The sequence below is a fragment of the Podarcis filfolensis genome, assembly GCF_964270895.1.
Source record: "Podarcis filfolensis genome assembly, chromosome: 1".
NCBI classification, from domain to species: domain Eukaryota; kingdom Metazoa; phylum Chordata; class Lepidosauria; order Squamata; family Lacertidae; genus Podarcis; species Podarcis filfolensis.
Genome location: NC_139604.1, coordinates 70,580,419 through 70,598,456, shown reverse-complemented (window position 1 = coordinate 70,598,456; position 18,038 = coordinate 70,580,419). Strand labels below are relative to the sequence as shown.

The 18,038-nt window shown below is 41.1% G+C and overlaps 1 protein-coding gene across 23 annotated transcripts in view; it reads left to right on the top strand.

The window, feature by feature from the left end:
- PPFIBP2 (PPFIA binding protein 2) overlaps positions 1-18,038 on the top strand; it is a 107,317-nt gene that overhangs the window by 50,708 nt on the left and 38,571 nt on the right. For 19 of the 23 annotated variants that reach the window (XM_083598023.1, XM_083598017.1, XM_083598028.1 and 16 more), the window contains 3 exons: positions 4,012-4,104; positions 9,969-10,082; positions 16,944-17,075. In XM_083598023.1, coding sequence (XP_083454149.1) covers positions 4,012-4,104; positions 9,969-10,082; positions 16,944-17,075 — 339 coding nt within the window. Of the gene's footprint in view, positions 1-4,011; positions 4,105-9,323; positions 9,585-9,968; positions 10,083-13,196; positions 13,336-16,943; positions 17,076-18,038 lie in introns of those variants that run through there. The other 4 variants (XM_083598021.1, XM_083598019.1, XM_083598016.1 and 1 more) reach the window with 2 other exon arrangements.

The window sequence follows — 18,038 nt, the reverse complement described above, 5'->3', positions numbered from 1 at the left end:
CTATTACTGGAAGCATCAGTACAGTGGTACTTCAGGTTACATACGCTTCAGGTTACACACTCTGCTAACCCAGAAATAGTGCTTCGGGTTAAGAACATTGCTTCAGGATAAGAACAGAAATCGGGCTCCAGTGGCACGGCAGCAGCAGGAGGCCCCATTAGCTAAAGTGGTGCTTCAGGTTAAGAACAGTTTCAGGTTAAGAATGGACCTCTGGAACGAATTAAGTACTTAACCTGAGGTACCACTGTATTACAAACAAGTTGACATATACCTAGAAATTTCTTTAAAATCCAGTACTTGCTGTAATATGAAGAAATTGGTCGTGTAGTAGGCACATTCAAATGAGTGGTCCGCAACAATGGACATTAGTTTTTCTCTTCTTGATATTATTCCAGACATGAGTGCAGATTAACTAAATCCAAAGTCTTCAAAATGGTCTGTAGGGCTGAGCTACTGAACAAATAGTTGGATGACTACATTTTGTTGGCTCTGCTCTGTTTCCATCTGCCAGTTTGCATTTAAAAGAAAGTCAGAATACATTGAACATGTCTCAACAGCTACACTTTTCTGCACAAGCAGTTGCTTTTATCATCACATGGCTATTATTCAGTATTCCAAATGGAATATAATGGCTTCACATAAACAAACAAAGCAACCAGTCCTTGCGATACAGCTGCAGTGAATAGCCTGGGAGAAAAAGGGAACTAATCTGAGTAAATTCACCAAAGAACTCCTGCATGTGTGCTGTGTGGAAGACCAACCTTGTTTGTGCTTAGTTGAATTAAGGAAAGAATGTTTTTGCGTTCTTCTTCATGACAGTTGTTCATACAAGGCTATGCAAGTCTACCAGTAGTGTTGTTGAAACTTGGCATGCCTCCTTCCTGCTTCCTTCCACATTTAGCCTGTTACCATGTTATGTTCCCATAAAATGTTCTAAAAATTTGTCCCCTCCTCCATCTGCAAACCATGGGGCATATTTCTTCTCTCTGGTCTCCTACTTTTTACATTCTTTTTTTACATTCAGACCTTGTAATACTTCTTCCAAAATTAATGCACAGGCTTTGTATCTTCTTCCTAATTACCGGTACCTCACATAGTCATTTGTGAGTATAAAATGGAGGCATGTCCCTTTGAGCCTCTTGTTGGAGGAATTGTAGGAGGTAAATGAAGTAGGAAAATATATTTTCTTTTTTTAAAAGAGCACTTCACAATGCAGAAACCTTATATACCTTTCTCCCTCAGTCCACCCAACACACAAATTGCAGCATGCCCCACAAAACTCTACCGTGGCCCTCTTAAGTTATGTTTTCCCTTTGAATTGTTTTAGAGGCTTTTGGAAAGAATTTCTTTCACATTAAGTTAGAGATGAAAGGGCTTCTACCAGGCACACATAATTTATTGGCTCTTTGTGTTAGGTACCCAGGTCCTACTTTTAGGCGCAGAGTAAGGCAGCCACTTCAGGTAGCTGATTTTTGGATGTATTGAAAATGCAGCGGATTGTAGGTATTTAATATATTGTTATATTTCCACTCACGCAAGTCACGTTTGTGGTGCCAAAATAACTCGGCAAGCATTGGGCACTATGCATCTTGGGTGCTTTGTTCAGCCTTCAGGCAGCAAAATGTCTTGGGCCAGTCCTGCAGATGCCCAGTACTCCCTGTTCTTAGAGACCAGTGTCTCTTTCACCTGCCTATGTAAACACATTTCCGAATAACCTTGGAGTCCTCCAGGGCATGTCTTTGACTTTATGCAACCTGTCCCACTCCAGATTGTCTCTGGAGCCTCTTGATAGCAGTCTCCCCTTGTTCCAGTTCTGAGCTCTAGGTCCTGGGATGATTGCTCCAGTTGTCCGCTGCTCCCCTACCTCCTCCTGCAATCTCCGCAATTCCGAAGCCATATGTGAAAGCTTTCACGTTAATTTGGAAAAGTGTGGATAACAGTGTAGCTCATACTGCTCAAGGAAAATGTCTACACTTCAAATATGACATTCTTTAAACACAGCCAGTGAACGGCTGCCAAAACTTTAAAAAGTTCAAAAACCAGATGTTTCTGGGGTTTGTGATCCTTTACCAGGTGAATGACCACAGGAGGTTCTTCTTGGGGAGCCATGACAGCACTTGCTTCCATCATAATCTACAAGCCTGTACCCTTGGGCCATATTGCTATGTTTTTTATCTTCTCATTATGTTTGCCATAAAGAGAGCCAGTATCTTAAGAGATGCCGTCTGAGGCAGAGCAGCTTAGTAGGTGAGCCTGTCTGGACTACATTTGTCTGTTCTTATTAAACCTCGAAGCAGCTGATGTTTTGGCAGAGCTGATATTTTCTCCTTGGATTACTCTGTCTGATGTGGATGTTGGCTGATGTAGTTCCATCCCAAGATATTTTGGAAGCGTTAATCAGAGCAGGAAGCATTGTAATACATTATCTATTTATGGCTTAATGCAGGATGAATCTTTATCCAGAATTTAATGAATTGTCCTGAGAGAGGCAAAACCTATTTCAACGTACAAATTACACCTGCTCTTCTAGTTGCTTAAGATACCTTTCTGTTGCGCCAAGGGGCTTTTATCCTATAGGTTCATCCTATTATGGACTTTCTGGGCCAAATGTGTCAGCCCAATATTAGGTCTGGCTACCTAATGAACCAAGGTCGGGAATATGCTGAGCAAAGTTATATCCCGATCATAAAGAACGTTGTGAAAGGAAATAAGACACTCTATTTCCAGGTAAGTATGTAGATACTGCCCTCTTGGCACTGCCTGTTGTTGCCTTTCGATCCTGCACAAAACTGGCTTGAGGACAGGCTCAAGTGAGTAGCCATGAAATTTGCTGGGTGGCCTGTGTCTCAGCTTAATGTCCTCTGCAGGGTGGTTGTGAGGATAAAATGGAGCAGGGAGGAGAACCATGTATGGCAACTTGAGTTCCTTGGAGGAAAGGTGGCCTCTACATTGACATACTCAATAAGTATCTGAATAGAGGTGGTTAACTCATTTTACCTTTCAAATCCTGGCTGTGGCATCTTCAGCTGTGCTGGGAGTTTGTATGTGTTTTGCCACATACTGGAATGTAAGGAATGTTCTTTATAAAGAATTCAGCAATTGCATTGAACTGTGTCACTCTTATTGCTCGATTTTCATTTGTTGTGATAAGGGTGAACTGTTGACTTTTCATATAGTGTACAATACTTTTTCCAGTGCATGGGAAGAAGTAATGGGTGTATTAATTGTTCATCAACAGTGAATCTGAAGAACACGGTAGGATTGCCACCTTGCAGGCCTGGATGCCTACCTTAAAAAAAAAATTAAAAATCCCCAGTACAATGAGAGAACGTAGCTGTGTCTTCTCTCTTCTGTTCTCTTCCCTGGTTCTGATGTCTCTGCCTGTTTTGCCCTGGTATGCCTAAGATAGGCAGCCGATGGCAGGACCAGGATAAGAATAGGTGGGATATGCAGAGGTTTAAAGGCAACTGAACTAGAAAATATGTCTGTTTTACATATTTAAAAAATGTGCATTTCCTGTTTTGAAGGCAGGAGGGTAATAAGTAGCAGACAGCTCACTGAGTTTTGGATCTGATTTGTCTTTTGTGGAATTCCAGAAATATGCTGGAGTTGGATGGGTGGCAGTGGACTGACCTTACAGCTGGGATCAATTAATTCCCCTCTTCCCCACCCCCTTCTCTCTCTCTCATATATGGGGGAATGGGAAGATGTTTTCCCTTTTGCCACGATTATATCCTAGAAAATTGAAGGCGTTCCAACTTACATTTCATTTTCAAATCCTGTAAAATGTTTGTGGCTTAGCAGACTTTGTCTGCAGTCCTAACTCCATTGACCTGGGAGTAGACATGGTTAGGACTGCACTGTCAGCTGAGAAAATTGTAAGCTATGTGATACAATTGTGGCATGTTCTTATAGCTATGATGATTACACAGTGCTTTGAAGTTCAAGGCAAGATCTAACAATACAATCACATTTCAATTACTTGTAATCTTAACCTGTTGTTCTCTTTAGTCCCAGGTGAATCACCATACTTCTGCCAGTAATGAAACCTATCAAGAACGCCTGACAAGACTAGAGGGTGACAAAGAGTCTCTCATACTTCAGGTATGCAATTTATAGCATCATCATTTGCATTTGGAATTTATTGGTGTGTTTGTTGCTCATTGTGAAAAGCAAGAGAATAGAATATCATTATATCATATATCATATCATTTATATTCTGCTTTTCAGTTCAAGGACTATTTTTACCTACCTACTTCAAATGAAAGAATTTTGGTCTTGGCCTGTGTGGTGTTGAATTCACTTTATTCTTTTAACAGTGTTATTTGAAATATAATAAAAGTCTTATGCTATTTTTCTTGGGGGTTAATTGCAGCAACTGTTAGTTACTGTAGTTGTTGGTGTCAACTTTTAAATTCAATTTCCTGTCTGAAAATTCTACATATTTTAGATACACACATATATTAAAATATTTAAGTACTGAGAGAGCGGAAAACCTTAGGTCTCTATACTCTAAATTTCTGGGTCAAATAGATTGTGGATTCAGCTAGACATCAGCAACAGTAACAAAAAAAGCACATCCCTAATGGGCTATTGACTTTTAAGGGGGACCTGGTGTCACCCCATAGCTTTTAATAGTGTCTTGAAACTGCTTGGCTGCTGCCTCTCTCTTTATCTACCTCTGCCAGGAACATGTGTTCAAAGCTGGGACAAAGCTCACTTCAGCGTTTAGCAGTAGGAAAATATTATCAGTCCATTTTGCATAGCCTAAAAAAATTGAAATTTGAGTGAGAAACTCCAGGCTGTAAAGTTTGGTGGTAGCACCTCTTTTTCCCCTGCTTACTTTTGACTGAAATGAAATGTACAATTGTTCTCAAACTTGGGAGTTCAGTTTTGGTTGGTGGTGCTCATTTTATCCAAGAAGAAAGAGCTTCTTGGTCCAAAGTCTTAAAACAGAGAGGAGAAGGAAAGGAAAGATTTGTGTGATGGGCTTTTTGAGTACAGTCGTACCTTGGTTCTCGAACGCCTTATGTCTCGAATGTTTTGGCTCCTGAACGCCCCAAACCCAGAAGTGAGTGTTCCGGTTTGCAAACGTTCTTTGGAACCTGAACATCCAATGCGGCTTCCGATTGAGTGCAGGAAGCTACTGCAGCCAATCGGAAGCCACGCCTTAGTTTTCAAATGTTTTCAAAAGTCAAACGGATTCCGTTTGAGAACCAAGGTACCACTGTACTGTATTGTATACAGGCAACACTTTTTATCAGGGCTTTTTTCAGCTGGAGCTCACCAGAGCTCAGCTCTGGCACTTCTCAGTGGGTGCCATTGTCATTCTAAGAGAAAAAGGGAGATGTTCAGCACCTCTTTTTCACAGCTTCTTATGCTGGTTACAATGTCCAGTCTACACCCTTACCTTCCAACACAAAAATTACATTATGGGAATGTAACTCACAAGCTGTGTACTGTGATGCACTGGTGTTCTACAAGACGGGCTGAAATGTGTGTTAAAATTATGTTGGGTGTTCTTTGTATTGTTATGCAGAAATTATTTTCTCCCTCCCCAACACCCAAACATAAGCAGTGAAGGAGAGTGAAAGAATTCACCAGGATACTCTCATGCAGTCTGCACTGTGACTGAGAAGTATGGCGCAGTCCCAGAAGCATCATCATTGCTCAGAAAGCAATGGCTCATAGCTGAGTTATGAATAAATGGGCAAGGAAAGCAGGACATGGCAAAATAATATCACACAAATGCACATAGCTTCAGGATCAGGAAGAACATAAAATGTATGTGTGGTGTGCAAGCTTGAATCTGTTTTAATCCAAATAAACCCAGTAAGATAAGGTATCTTATTTTCATGAATATTTCCACCTTCCTATGCACTGGCATTGCATATTCAGGGCAATTAGCTGAAGAGATGATCTGATCTGATCATAGTTTCAAGTTCCATGAGTATTATCAGTTCCTGTGCATCTGTTTACCCATTCAAAATTACAGAAAACAACGTGTGTGTCCTTGATGTTCATGTTACGAGCAGTTGGCTTAATTGTGCATTTTGTTCATTAATCAAACATACAGAAATCAGTGGGTAATTGATGTGCATTGCTTGGATAATTTGCTTAATTGCTGCAAAGCAGCTTTCACGGTTAAGCTGATGCATCAGGTTTTCTCAAGAATTTGATTATAATACATGCCACCAGTTAGGGCCATTGTCCAAAGCCGTGAAATGAGGGGTATTTTACAAGAGGAATATTACAGTGCTTGCAGCATCTCTGTGTGATTCAAGTATTGCAAATGGTTCATTAAGAAACTATTGCAGTAATGTTTATAGCTTGTTTAATTGCTGTCATTCCTTTAGTATAAGATGTAATGACTACTAAAACACAGACCTTTAGACCAGCTTTTGTCTTAATAGGTGTTTATACTTACTACTCAAGAGGCATGAAGGGAATAGAAATATTTGAAGCAAGAATACATGCATACTTAATATAGATTATGCCTTAATTATAACTGTTAAGCGATATTGAGTTAAGAGATCATTTTTTAAAGAAAAAATAAACAATATACCCAGGGAATTCCCAATGTATTAAAATAGTACACAGACCGTGCAAGACTGAAATTGGCCCACCAGTAAAGTAGATTGCTAACTAGAATATGATGCCCCTTTACAGTCATTCGTGGAGCTGAAATGCTACCCAAAGATTATGAGGAGGCAGATGCTCATTGTTAGTAGATTTTTTTTGGGGGGGGGGGATTTGTAACTGGTTAATGAGGTGGTCCAGGGACTAGTGTTTTATTTTCTGTCTCTTGTTTTAAAATGAAGGGGCAGCTTGACAACACACACTTGGGAAATGGGCCCACTAAAACAAAGAATAAGAGAATCAGCCCAATCTGTATCAAAGTTAGTAAAGAATACATTCACCGCCACCCTCACATTTCAGAGAACTTGGGGCCCTTCCCCTGGATACCACCAAATGTCTCCCCTTGTTTCTATTCAAAGGTCTGCTGAAGGTGGGAGAGAGGGTTTTATGCTGTCCCAAGCACAGGATCACCCCCAAATATATTCCTACTTACCAAGAGACAAAACTGCCCTTGGCTGCTTTTCCAGACTAAAGCTGCTTATATATAATTACTCTTAACTTTGGATAATTGGCTTCCTAAATAAGTAATGCCATTGTGATTTAGTTGGCATTGTTTCTAATGGACACAGGAGATTTGGGTTTAAATCTCCGCTCAGCCCTGAAATTCTCAAAGTCTGCCTTGGGAAGCTCACCCTAGTGCAAGAGCTTTGCCACATGTTTGCCCCATATTTCTGGCTAGTCAGCTACATATTGCAGGTGAACATTGTGTGCAGATAGGCGTTTGCAGAGTACTGGGGAGAGAATCTTTCACATCCGCCTAGACCAATTGGGTGAGACACCTTTGAAATAGCCCCAGAAAGAAGGGCTACTGTGCAAAATCAAGTGTCTTTCTCTTCAACATTCCTCTATTGTAGCGGCCAACCAAAACTGTTGTGGGCATCACTTGGAATCCGAGCTCCATGAAATGATTTCTTAATGCAGCAGGCATCATTTTGGGGCTCAGAAATGGGAACTATGGCAAGAAACTAGAATTCCTAGTTAAATGCAAATCCCTTCTAGATTCTATCCAGAAGAGCCAATCCCGACATTGTCTGCTCTTCGTGGACAAAGCAGATTTCAGTTCTGAGAAGTAACAACTGTCTATGAGGTTTAGACATACAAGCTTCCATTGTTGGTTATTTGCCTATTCCATACAACACAAAGCAGGAAAACATTCAGTTGGCAGAGATGCAATTCATTAGATGTAATGTAGCTGGGCACAGGCATCTCTTTGCCTTAATGTTGGCCACCCCAATTCTGCAGACCTATGAAGAATTAGCAGCTTGTCAAATGACAATTGGTTTCCTATGTGATCAATGCAGCTAGAACTCTTTATGCTAAATGCTGGCGATTACAAACCATACCAAAGAAAAAGAATGGGTTGGGGAAAACCTGGGATGCCAGTTTAACATATTTTCTCAGAGGAAAGAAAAGACAAGACTGGAAAAATGGCAGAAATCTATTGATTATAGTAAGGGATTTCAAACCAATCAAGTGTTATGGATTTAAAATGGAGTAGTATTTGTGAATCACTATTTTGGAAAATAGATATGTTTTATTTATTATGGGATAGAATAAGGAATTTATGGAAATGGTGCTTTATGTTTTAACATGGGATTATAGCAGGTAGGAAGATTAATCTTCTGAATGAGCTTTTGGTTAGTAACATTATTGTTAAGTGATTATTAAGGGATAATGGTTTTGCTCACTTATAATTAATAATCTTACTCATTTTGTGTTATAATTATTTATGCTGTTGTGAAAACAATAAGATTTTTTTTAAAAAAAAAAAAGAAAGAACATGTAGCCTGTCAGCTACAAATCCTGGCTCTTGGCATGTGGATGACTTCAAAATGTGGAGGTGTCTCTATTTCATCTTGCAAAATCTTTATAAATCACAAGAGGTGATTCTTCCTTTGCAAAGTAGAACTAGGTTAGCATTTAAAAAAAAAAGAAAAAAAGAAGGCAGCTGGTTTTAGATATGACAGGGCTTGCTTTGCTACACAGTCAACTGCTTTCTCCCTAAACTTGGATTATTTGGGAAAACCTACAATTATGTACTTTTACTGAAGTACAAAAGGTGTGTCTCTGACGCATACCACTGCAATATTTCTTTCCAAATTTTTATGTTAGCAAACTTCTCAAACAAAGAAGGAGGCAGAAAAGAATATCAAGTCCTTGAAGCTCTTCAGTCCAGATTATTCCAGCGTTCAGGTTTAATTGGTTAAAAGAAATCTGGAGGTGTTAGTTCTGAGAGGTAGGAAGCCCAGGGAACCCTCTGACAATCCAGATTTGCAGAAGGCACACAAAGTATGTTTGTTTGCTTGCTTGCTTGTTTGCTTGTTTGTTTCAATTACATTAGCTACCATTGGGTTCTGCTGCTATTTATTTCTTCGCACAGAACGAAGAGTTCATGTTGTTTTCTGTAGCTGTGGGGTGACACCATTCTTGGATCTCCCTGAGAATTGTTACTAATTCATTCCCAACAATTCAGTGCCTAAACTCTGGCATTCATGTTTAAGCTTGTAATACTTTGAACCTGTGAAAAGCAGAGCACTGCCAATGTTAAAACATGTCTTTTGCATATTACGTTTTTTAAACAGTTACAGAAAGCTTTGTTGATAGGTAAGCTGTTCTCGTGCTCTCGTAAGGAGAAAGGTAATTGGTTGGCTTCCTACAAGACTCTTTCCCTTACGTTTCCCCCTTTCTAAGGAGAGAAGTGTTGGCAGAAGCTGAAAGGGTTGTGCGTGCTCAAAGCCCACTTAAAATATTAACAGGATTCTTCAGGGGCTTTTTCCCTTTGAAGGATTATTTACTGTAAATGCTAGCACATGATCTTCAGTGTTCTGTTTTCACATCAGCATTTGTTTGTTTTTCTAGCCTTCCAAATGCCTCTTTTTTAATTTTTTTAAAATGTTGCTGGTATTTTTCTTCTTCTCCAAAGTGTGATGTAGTGACTTCTTAAGGTAAGTAGTAAACTGTCATTTTGAAAATAGATTAAGACATTTTAAAGTCATTTAGTAACTAGTTGAATGATTTGAGGGGGATTAAAAAAAAAAAAGCCTGTGTAGTGCGGTGGGAAGGAGAGGGTTCAAATCCCTGTTTGGAGATGAACCTTATCAAGATGACCTTGGTTCAGCTAGTTTCTGCCTTTAAACCAAATCTATTTTATATGGCTGTTAGAGAACATGAAGAGACTATTCCATGCCACCACCCTATAAGGAAGAGTGGCCAACATATGTGGGTAGGTGCATATAGCTATGATTCGTTACTAACAGCAATGGCTTTTATTCCTGAAAGTATGGAATATTTCCTTTTTATGACTGTTCCCTTTTTGTCCTCAATTGTAGGTGAGCGTCCTTACAGACCAAGTGGAGGCCCAAGGAGAAAAGATCAGAGATCTAGAAGTTTGCCTTGAGGGGCACCAGCTGAAACTTAATGCTACCGAAGAGATGCTTCAACAGGTAGGAGGAGTGTGGGATTTATAAGGAAACTTTTTGTGAATAAGCAGACTCCATGGTACACATCTGGCTCTATAGTCCCTCAAGACAAATAGGCTGGAATTAGATATGTCTCTAGCCTCCTTACAAATCAATTTTTATGAGTTGCTTTTGCTTTCTTGATTAGTGTGTAGTGTTCTATGTTTCAGGCATATAATGCTGTGACCAGTAGGCGTGTAAATTGATACCATTGTGTGTATTATTCTTCATTAGTGTGACAAAGAAAAGTCAACAAGAGGGCTGGATGTGGCTGAAAACCTGTTAAACTGGTTAGATGTTCTCTTTTTATATAGCTGTAGAGGTTAAAACTAACGAAATGGGTGGCTCAGAAGCTGTTTTCACAGAGTTTGGTTTGAGGTTTAAATAATGAGTGATTTTGTCGAATTTGGGAAGTTTTAAGAGTTTTAATTGATATTCATTATTTTTAACTGAGCACCTGTGTCCGAAGGTCTCCTTATATGCAGCCATTTGCTCGCAAAAGCAGTTGGATGGTAGACCTAGCTCATCCCACCTTTAAGCAGCAGCAGACAAAGGGGGGTCAGTCTTTGCAACTTGAAGTGACTTGCTGAATAGAACAAAAGCAACTGTTAATACATAAAACAGACTCTGAGGGATTTGTTCCTTGCAGTCTCCAGGCCTGCCTATAATCTTGGGATTCTAGAAGTACATCACACTCTGAGATCCTGGCACAAGGAGATCCCCATTGCTTTTCTCCAACACTGGGAGCTGGCCCCTGTGTTGAAGCCCCCAAGCATATGTTTCCTATATGCCTGCATTCACATAAATTAGAGGATAGCTCAGTCAGTAGAGTATGAGACTTTTAATCTCAGGGTCAAAGGTTCACGTTGGGCAAAAATTTCCTGCATTGCAGGGGGTTGGACTACATGACCCTGGTTCTCCCTTCCAACTCTACAGTTCTATGATTCATATACTGGAGAAAATATGTGGCAAGCATGCTTCAAAAATACGTTTTTCTGGAACATGTGAAGCATCCCATAAAAGCACACTAGTGAAAATGTGTTTGGTAATATCATCATTTGCAAGGGAATTTTAATTTAAATTGGTGAGTTGCATTAAAACAACAACCCGGAATAAGCCCTCCATGACCTTCTCTTATGAAGTATCTAAATTGCATGTTGCTTTCACTGCCCTGAAGTCGCTTGATAGCCCTAAGCAAGCCATGGTCTCTCTGCAATATGAGGCTGGCAATACTGACACACTCAGCATGGTACTTTGCATGTAAAACTTACAAGATAAGGTAGGTGGGGCGGCTTGAAGATTTGTATAGCACTCTAAAAGTTAGGTGTCATTATTCCTACACACAATTTGATACATGGTAAAATTTATATTCTGTTTCTCTTCCGTACAGCAACAGTAGATCTTCTCAGGTGTTTTAGTTGGGATATTCTTCAAGCTAGGACTGACTCACATAATCAAATACAACTGCCAGCAATATGTTTATAAATATATACTGTGTGTATATATAGTCTCCAGGCTTGGCTATATGGATTCAAAGATGCTAGTGGCAAAGTATTTCCTGGAGTGCAGTGTTGCAAGTATAAACTGTGGTTCAGCATGCCAACTCTCATTGCACATCAGGTTGGTTTTGGAGTTTAGTTTAATTGTGGCATTTGCCATGAGCATTCTTGCATCTGGGCTGTTGTGCTCTAAACAAAAAGGCACAAACTGCACAGTCCTCAAAATGTTAGTCGTCTTCTTCTTCTTCTTCTTTGGTGATCACTCACAGCCGAGTAAAATTGTCTTCCATAAACACGGTTATAACAATGAGTCCGTAAGTGACTGTGGAGACCAATTCTAGATCCACACGTCCTTCCACAGTGGGGACATTGGTTTCTGGGCGGAAGTTGATTACGTTGTGGATTTGCCAAGCGTGCCTTCCTCTTAGCACGTTTCTCCCTTGCATCCTGAGTTCAAGTGTCTTCAAAGCCCATTACACCTTTGGTAAAGGCTGTTCTCCAATTGGAGCGCTCGCAGGCAAGTGTTTCCCAATTGTTGGTGTTTATACTACATTTTTAAAAATTTGCCTTCAGACAGTCTTTAAACCTCTTTTGTTGACCCCCAGCATTATGCTTTCCATTTTTAAGTTTGGAATAGAGTAGTTGCTTTGGAAGACGATAATCAGGTATCCACACAACATGACCGGTCCAACAAAGTTGATGTTGAAATGTTAGTATCCAAATGGTGACATTTTCATCACATCTATGTCACAGACAACATGCATTCATCAGCTTAAAGAACTGGTTATCTGTAAAGGTTGGGGCTCTGACTTCTTTCCCAGCCCTGTGGCAGGAGCAGTGGAGGAGAGTGAGAGCTTCTCAGTAGTGTGCACTAACCTTGGTTTCAGTGTGACATGTGGGCCAAGTCTTACCCTATCTTTGATCATCACAAGCATTGGCTAATTTACTTGGTATCCAGCTCTGTTTCCATTTGGTCTCGCTCATGATCCAAAAGCATGTGAGGCAGCTGCACCAGCTAACTAAGCAGGTCTGGGTCAATTTAGTGTCTAGATGGAAGGCTGCCTGGGAACCCGATGTGCACTGCCTTGCATGCCATGAGGAAAGGCAGGATACAAAGAATGTTAAATCAGCACCGTCTTGGATGTTTGCTGTATTTAATTTCCAAAGGCTGCTTTCTGATATGAAAGTGCTGTCCCTTAGTCCTTGGTGTCTTAGGCTAGTTAGGATTTCTGGGTGGTAAGAGGAAGGTGCTGTGCACATGTTCAGTGATGCTCGTTTTTCCTTTTTTGCTATGCTTGAGGTCTCACTTTCAGCACTGAGGAAAGTTCTGGGTCTAAGCACTGGTGAGGTATGTCTGAAATCAGTCTTTGGCTCTTTTTGCAGGGACTAAGTGTTCAAACAGTCACCCTCCTGGCAAGTTGCATGCTTCTCCTTTCTTTCTAACTTCTCTTTTTGGACTCGCGGTGTGTAAACAGAGAAGTGGAAGGCTGCAATCCTCTGCCTCTTACTGTGTCATCTTGAAATGGTGCAAGAAGCCACATTCTCAGCTGTGTTTTAACTTAAGCGAATATTCCATTTATACCACAGCTGACACACAGCTCTTGTAAAAAGTGCCGCCCTCATCCTAGCGTGATTCTTGCTGAATTTTGGGTAGGACTCTAGTCTGTTTGTTTCCATATTGCTTTAACGAAGGAATGGATTGTACCAGCTTCAACTTTCAGCAATGTATTTCCCACAAAGTACGTATTAAATGTTGTGGAGTTTAAATGGAATATTCTTTTGGGGTGTTCTGTTATACAGCATGAGTATCTGCTTGCTTTTGTCTTTTTAATATCTTGGAACAGGATGGTGGGGATTTGTGACGGATTGTAAATTCCACTTACCAGGTGAATACTCTCTTTGGGTGAATACCTTGGTCTTATACCAAGTATGCAATTCAAGCTAGCTAATATTCCTCAACCCTGCCACCATTTCCAAGTTTCCAGAAAGCATAAATATGCCTGTGCTGCTGTTTTTTGTTACAAATTCATTTCATGCTTAGATTTCAGGAAGATTAAACAGCACTTCAGTGTGAAAACTGAACACAATGTGTTAACTTCGTGCAATATGGTTGTTGTGTTGCGGTTTAGACATTAGTATGGCTTTAAAGACAAAGCAAACATAATATATGACATTGTTTTAACAGTTTCTGCGGGGTTTGCATTTTTGGATCCTTGAATTTGGGTCTTCTTTTTTTTCTTAAGAAAGGAAAAGATTTGGAGGGGGTGTTTCTTGCAAATTACTTTGATCAGTAGTAAATGGCAGATTTATAGCAGTCAGAATAAAACAAAGACGTTGCATTGTGTACTGCCAAATTTTGTTATGCTTATTTATAAATGTACTAAACAATATAGATTATACTCTGTCTGGCTGTCTCTGCTACTGTCTTTTTACAGATCCTCCTGAAACCCTTGTAGCCAAAATTAGCTCTGCACATGACACGTATTATCGTTTCACTTCAAAACCAATAACGCAATCTGTACTTTTACTTCTTACAACTCTGTATTTATTCAAGTTGCCTTCCAATTGCATCATACCGCTGGAATACTCTGTAATTTCCCCATAACAAAGTGGGTCATATTCCACTAATGAACTGCTCAACATAAGCATCTGCTTGAAGATGGAAATAATGACTTCCACATGTTAGCAACTGCACTGTGGCATTTTATTCAAGCTGTGCTTCAGATACTTTTTAGTTCAGTAGACTTTCTGGACCACAAGTCTCATCTGGCTAAAATTAAAGCAGCACCACTGAAGTATAACATCGGCGTTTGCTTTTCTAAAAACTAAAAGTTAGGGAAGTTGCAAGGGTGTCATGCATTGTCACTTTAAGTAAGGGTTGTATGTAAGTCCTATTCACACATTTCTGTGTTACATTCCACAGATGTGTTCGCCAACTATTTTGCATCTCTTAATTTTGTGCTGGTTCGACGTGTCTTTCTAACGCTATGGATGGTGATCTCTGCTTTCTTCCTTTTATAACTGCTAGCCAGATCCAAAGTTTGTCTTTACTGTTTGTGGCATAACACCGAAATCCATCTGTGTTGAATTCAAGATTAGAGCTCTTGCTTTCTAGCTGACCCTATTTGCATTTTAATGCAGGCTTCAGAAATACTTAAATTGGGACAAGACTCTCAACAGTTAGCTCCAGATCCTGTTTTCAGTGCCAAGACTTAGTCCTGGATAATATGAAATAGCAGTTAGGGGAGAATAGCTGTCAGCTTGTGCACTGTATCACTACACCACACAAGCAGTATTTATAAGTTGGGGATTAAGAGGGGAGGTATTTTGGGGGTGAGAGTTTAAAACAGGATTGGACAAATTCATGGACTACATGCCTCTTTAGCTATCAGCTGCCATGGCTATATGGAATCTTCTCCTTCACTAATATAGCCCTGCTCTATACATATCCACAAGCTATTTTTCTGTGTTCAGGAACTGTGTGCTTCTGGAATACTAATGACTGGGATAATTTTGTTCAAGAGTGCTGGGGAAATTGTTTCTCACTGCAAGCCTGGAGACTTTCTGTCCAGTAGAGCTGCTCCAGAAACCCCAGAACGCCAATGTTGGAGATGGCAACAGGGGGTAGCACTTTTTTCCCTTGGCACATAGTTAAATTATGGAAGTCATTCCCAGAGGAGGCAATGATGGCCACCAACTTGGATGGCTTTGGGGGAGGACTGAATGAATTCATGAAAGATAAGGCTATCCATTACAACTTGCTGTGATGGCTATGATCTGCCTCCACAGTCAGGGGACATCCTGCCCCACTGAAGGGGGTTTGGTATGCTAGGAACCTGAGGCACATAAAGCATTAGAGATGACAAAGTTCTGTTTCAGTTTTATAGGGAGCACTCCCAACCTGTTGAGGGCAGCCTAACCACCACTTAAAGCAACAAGAGTTCTTATTTTGTGTGGGAGAAAACCCTCAGCCACCTCATCTTCAAAGTTGAGGCCACACCACCCTTTGAAAGTTCTGTGATCTCCTCCTCTCCCAAGTTTAATCCAGTATTCTAGGTTGGTGGGTTTGCCCCACCCTGCTCCAAAAAACAAAACAAAAAAAGATTTTAAAAGTCTGGACCAAACACTACTCTGTATATGCCTGCAAACTACTTTCCTGTGTTTGGGAAATGAACTCTTCTGGAACACACATTTAGCACAAGCCCAATGCACATTCCAATGCAAGCCTGATTTTGTTGTGCCAGATGACTTTCTGTCCAGTAGAGCTGGCCCAGAAACGAGCAAATTTACCAAAATATATAGGAGCACAGCCGACAAATTAGTCTTAAGAGTTATATTGGGCAGCACTGAACTGGAAAACTGCATGAGCAGAACAACTTGAGTCAAGGGGACTTCCTGCCTGCCTCCTTTATGCATGCCCCGCATCACTCCAAAATCTGCTCTGGAGTATTGGGGGAAACCCCAGAACAGATTTAGGGGGTGTGCTGGGGGAGAAGTAATTCTGCTCACACAAAAAGCTACAGCCTATTATCTGTAGCAATCATGTTGTGATATGTCATTTGAATCCATCCCGCAGCACGATGTTTCAAAAACAAAATGAAAAGATCGGTCTGATATGTAGGATCCCATACATATCCTGCCTCTTAAATATGTCGGATATGACCACAAGCAGATCTGCAGGAAGGTGAGACTGCTTAACCCTTCAGCCTTATCCATGTTGCCACTTAAAAATCTTTCCTCCAAAATTTCTTTTCACAACCACAAGTGGGAAACAATATAAATACAAGTAGGTCTTCTTCTGTGTGTGGAAAAGCGGGGGCAGGGGGTGAGGCTTAAGCAGAGGGAAAGGGTTAAGCACCTCTCCTTCTGCCGCTTTCTCCATATTTCAGCCTCCTATGACAACTTCGGGTTTTTAAAAATAAAGCAGGGAATACATATACACAATTGTTTAAGAAGCAGAGCTGCAAAATTCATTGCTAAGCTTTCAAATCACACTCAGTACTAACAATTGCTATGTAATGAATTTGTTCCACTGCCTCAGCAAAAGACCCCTGTTCTGTATTCTCAAGTAAACTTGAAAATCCCTTGCGTTGTGGTGTCTTTATTTTGTCCCAGGTCTAAAAACAATTATGAAGGGTTGCTTTCCTTAATGGTAGTGAACACTTGGGTAAAATGTTTCCATAAACAAAAACATTTTTAAAATGCCTATGTGGCTCTTAACGTAATATTCATATTCAGTTAAGTGTTGCCTGTAAATTGTTAAATTTGGAGAAGGAAGTACTTTTTCTGTCAGCCATGGAATTGAGTGAACAAAAAATATCACAGACACACACTCCTATTTTTGCAGGAGCTGCTAAGTCGAACATTGCTGGAAACTCAGAAATTGGACCTAATGGCAGAAGTTTCAGATCTGAAGATTAAGCTGGTTGGGATGGAGAAGGAACAAAGCGAATATGAAGAGAAGCAGAACAAAGCTGAGGTGAGCCTTGCATGGTTGCCATTTGAATTCATGACACTGAGAACAGACCTACATGCTCCATCTCCTAAGTACCGTATTTTTCGCCCTATAGGACGCACTTTTTCCCCTCCAAAAATGAAGGGGAAATGTGTGTGCATCCTATGGGGCGAATGCAGGCTTTCGCTGAAGCCTGGAGAGCAAGGGGGGTCGTTGCGCACCGACCCCTCTCGCTCTCCAGGCTTCAGGAAGCTATCTGCTAGCCGTGGGAGACCCAGCTCTCCCAGGGCTAGCGGAGAGCTTGCCTGCACCCAGAAGCTTGGGGCGCGCTGAGCTCCGCACGCCCCAAGCTTCGGGATTAGCGCAGCGCTCCGCTAGCCTTGGGAGAGCCGCGCGGCTATCCCAAGGCTAGTGGAGACCTTGCCGGCAGCCAGAAGCTTGGGGCGCGCTGAGCTCCGCACGCCCCAAGCTTCGGGATTAGCGCAGCGCTCCGCTAGCCTTGGGAGAGCCGCACAAAGTTGCGCGGCTTTCCCAAGGCTAGCGTAGACCTTGCCGGCACCCAGAAGTTTGGGGCGCGCTGAGCTCCACACGCCCCAAACTTCAGGATTAGCGCAGAGCACCTGGGGGGAAAATAATTTCCCCCCCTTTATTTCCCCCCCAAAAAACTAGGTGCGTCCTATGGGCCGGTACGTCCTATGGGGCGAAAAATACGGTAGATGTTTAAAATCTGGCCACGGGGGTCCAATTTCCAGCCATGACATGGTGCATGGGAGGGTAATGCTGTGCTCTTCCTTCACCCTTTGCTAGTCTCTACCAACTATTTCCAAGTTGCTTTTCGCGCAGCACAGATCCCAAGCTCATTTCTGCAAGCTTTACTATTCTGGTAATTTTGCTTTCTGGTCAGTCTTTGCCAAGGCTGGCGAGGTGAACTGCCATCTCTCTTTGTTAAACAATCCAGTTATTCCTGATGCAGAAAATTACCCACCC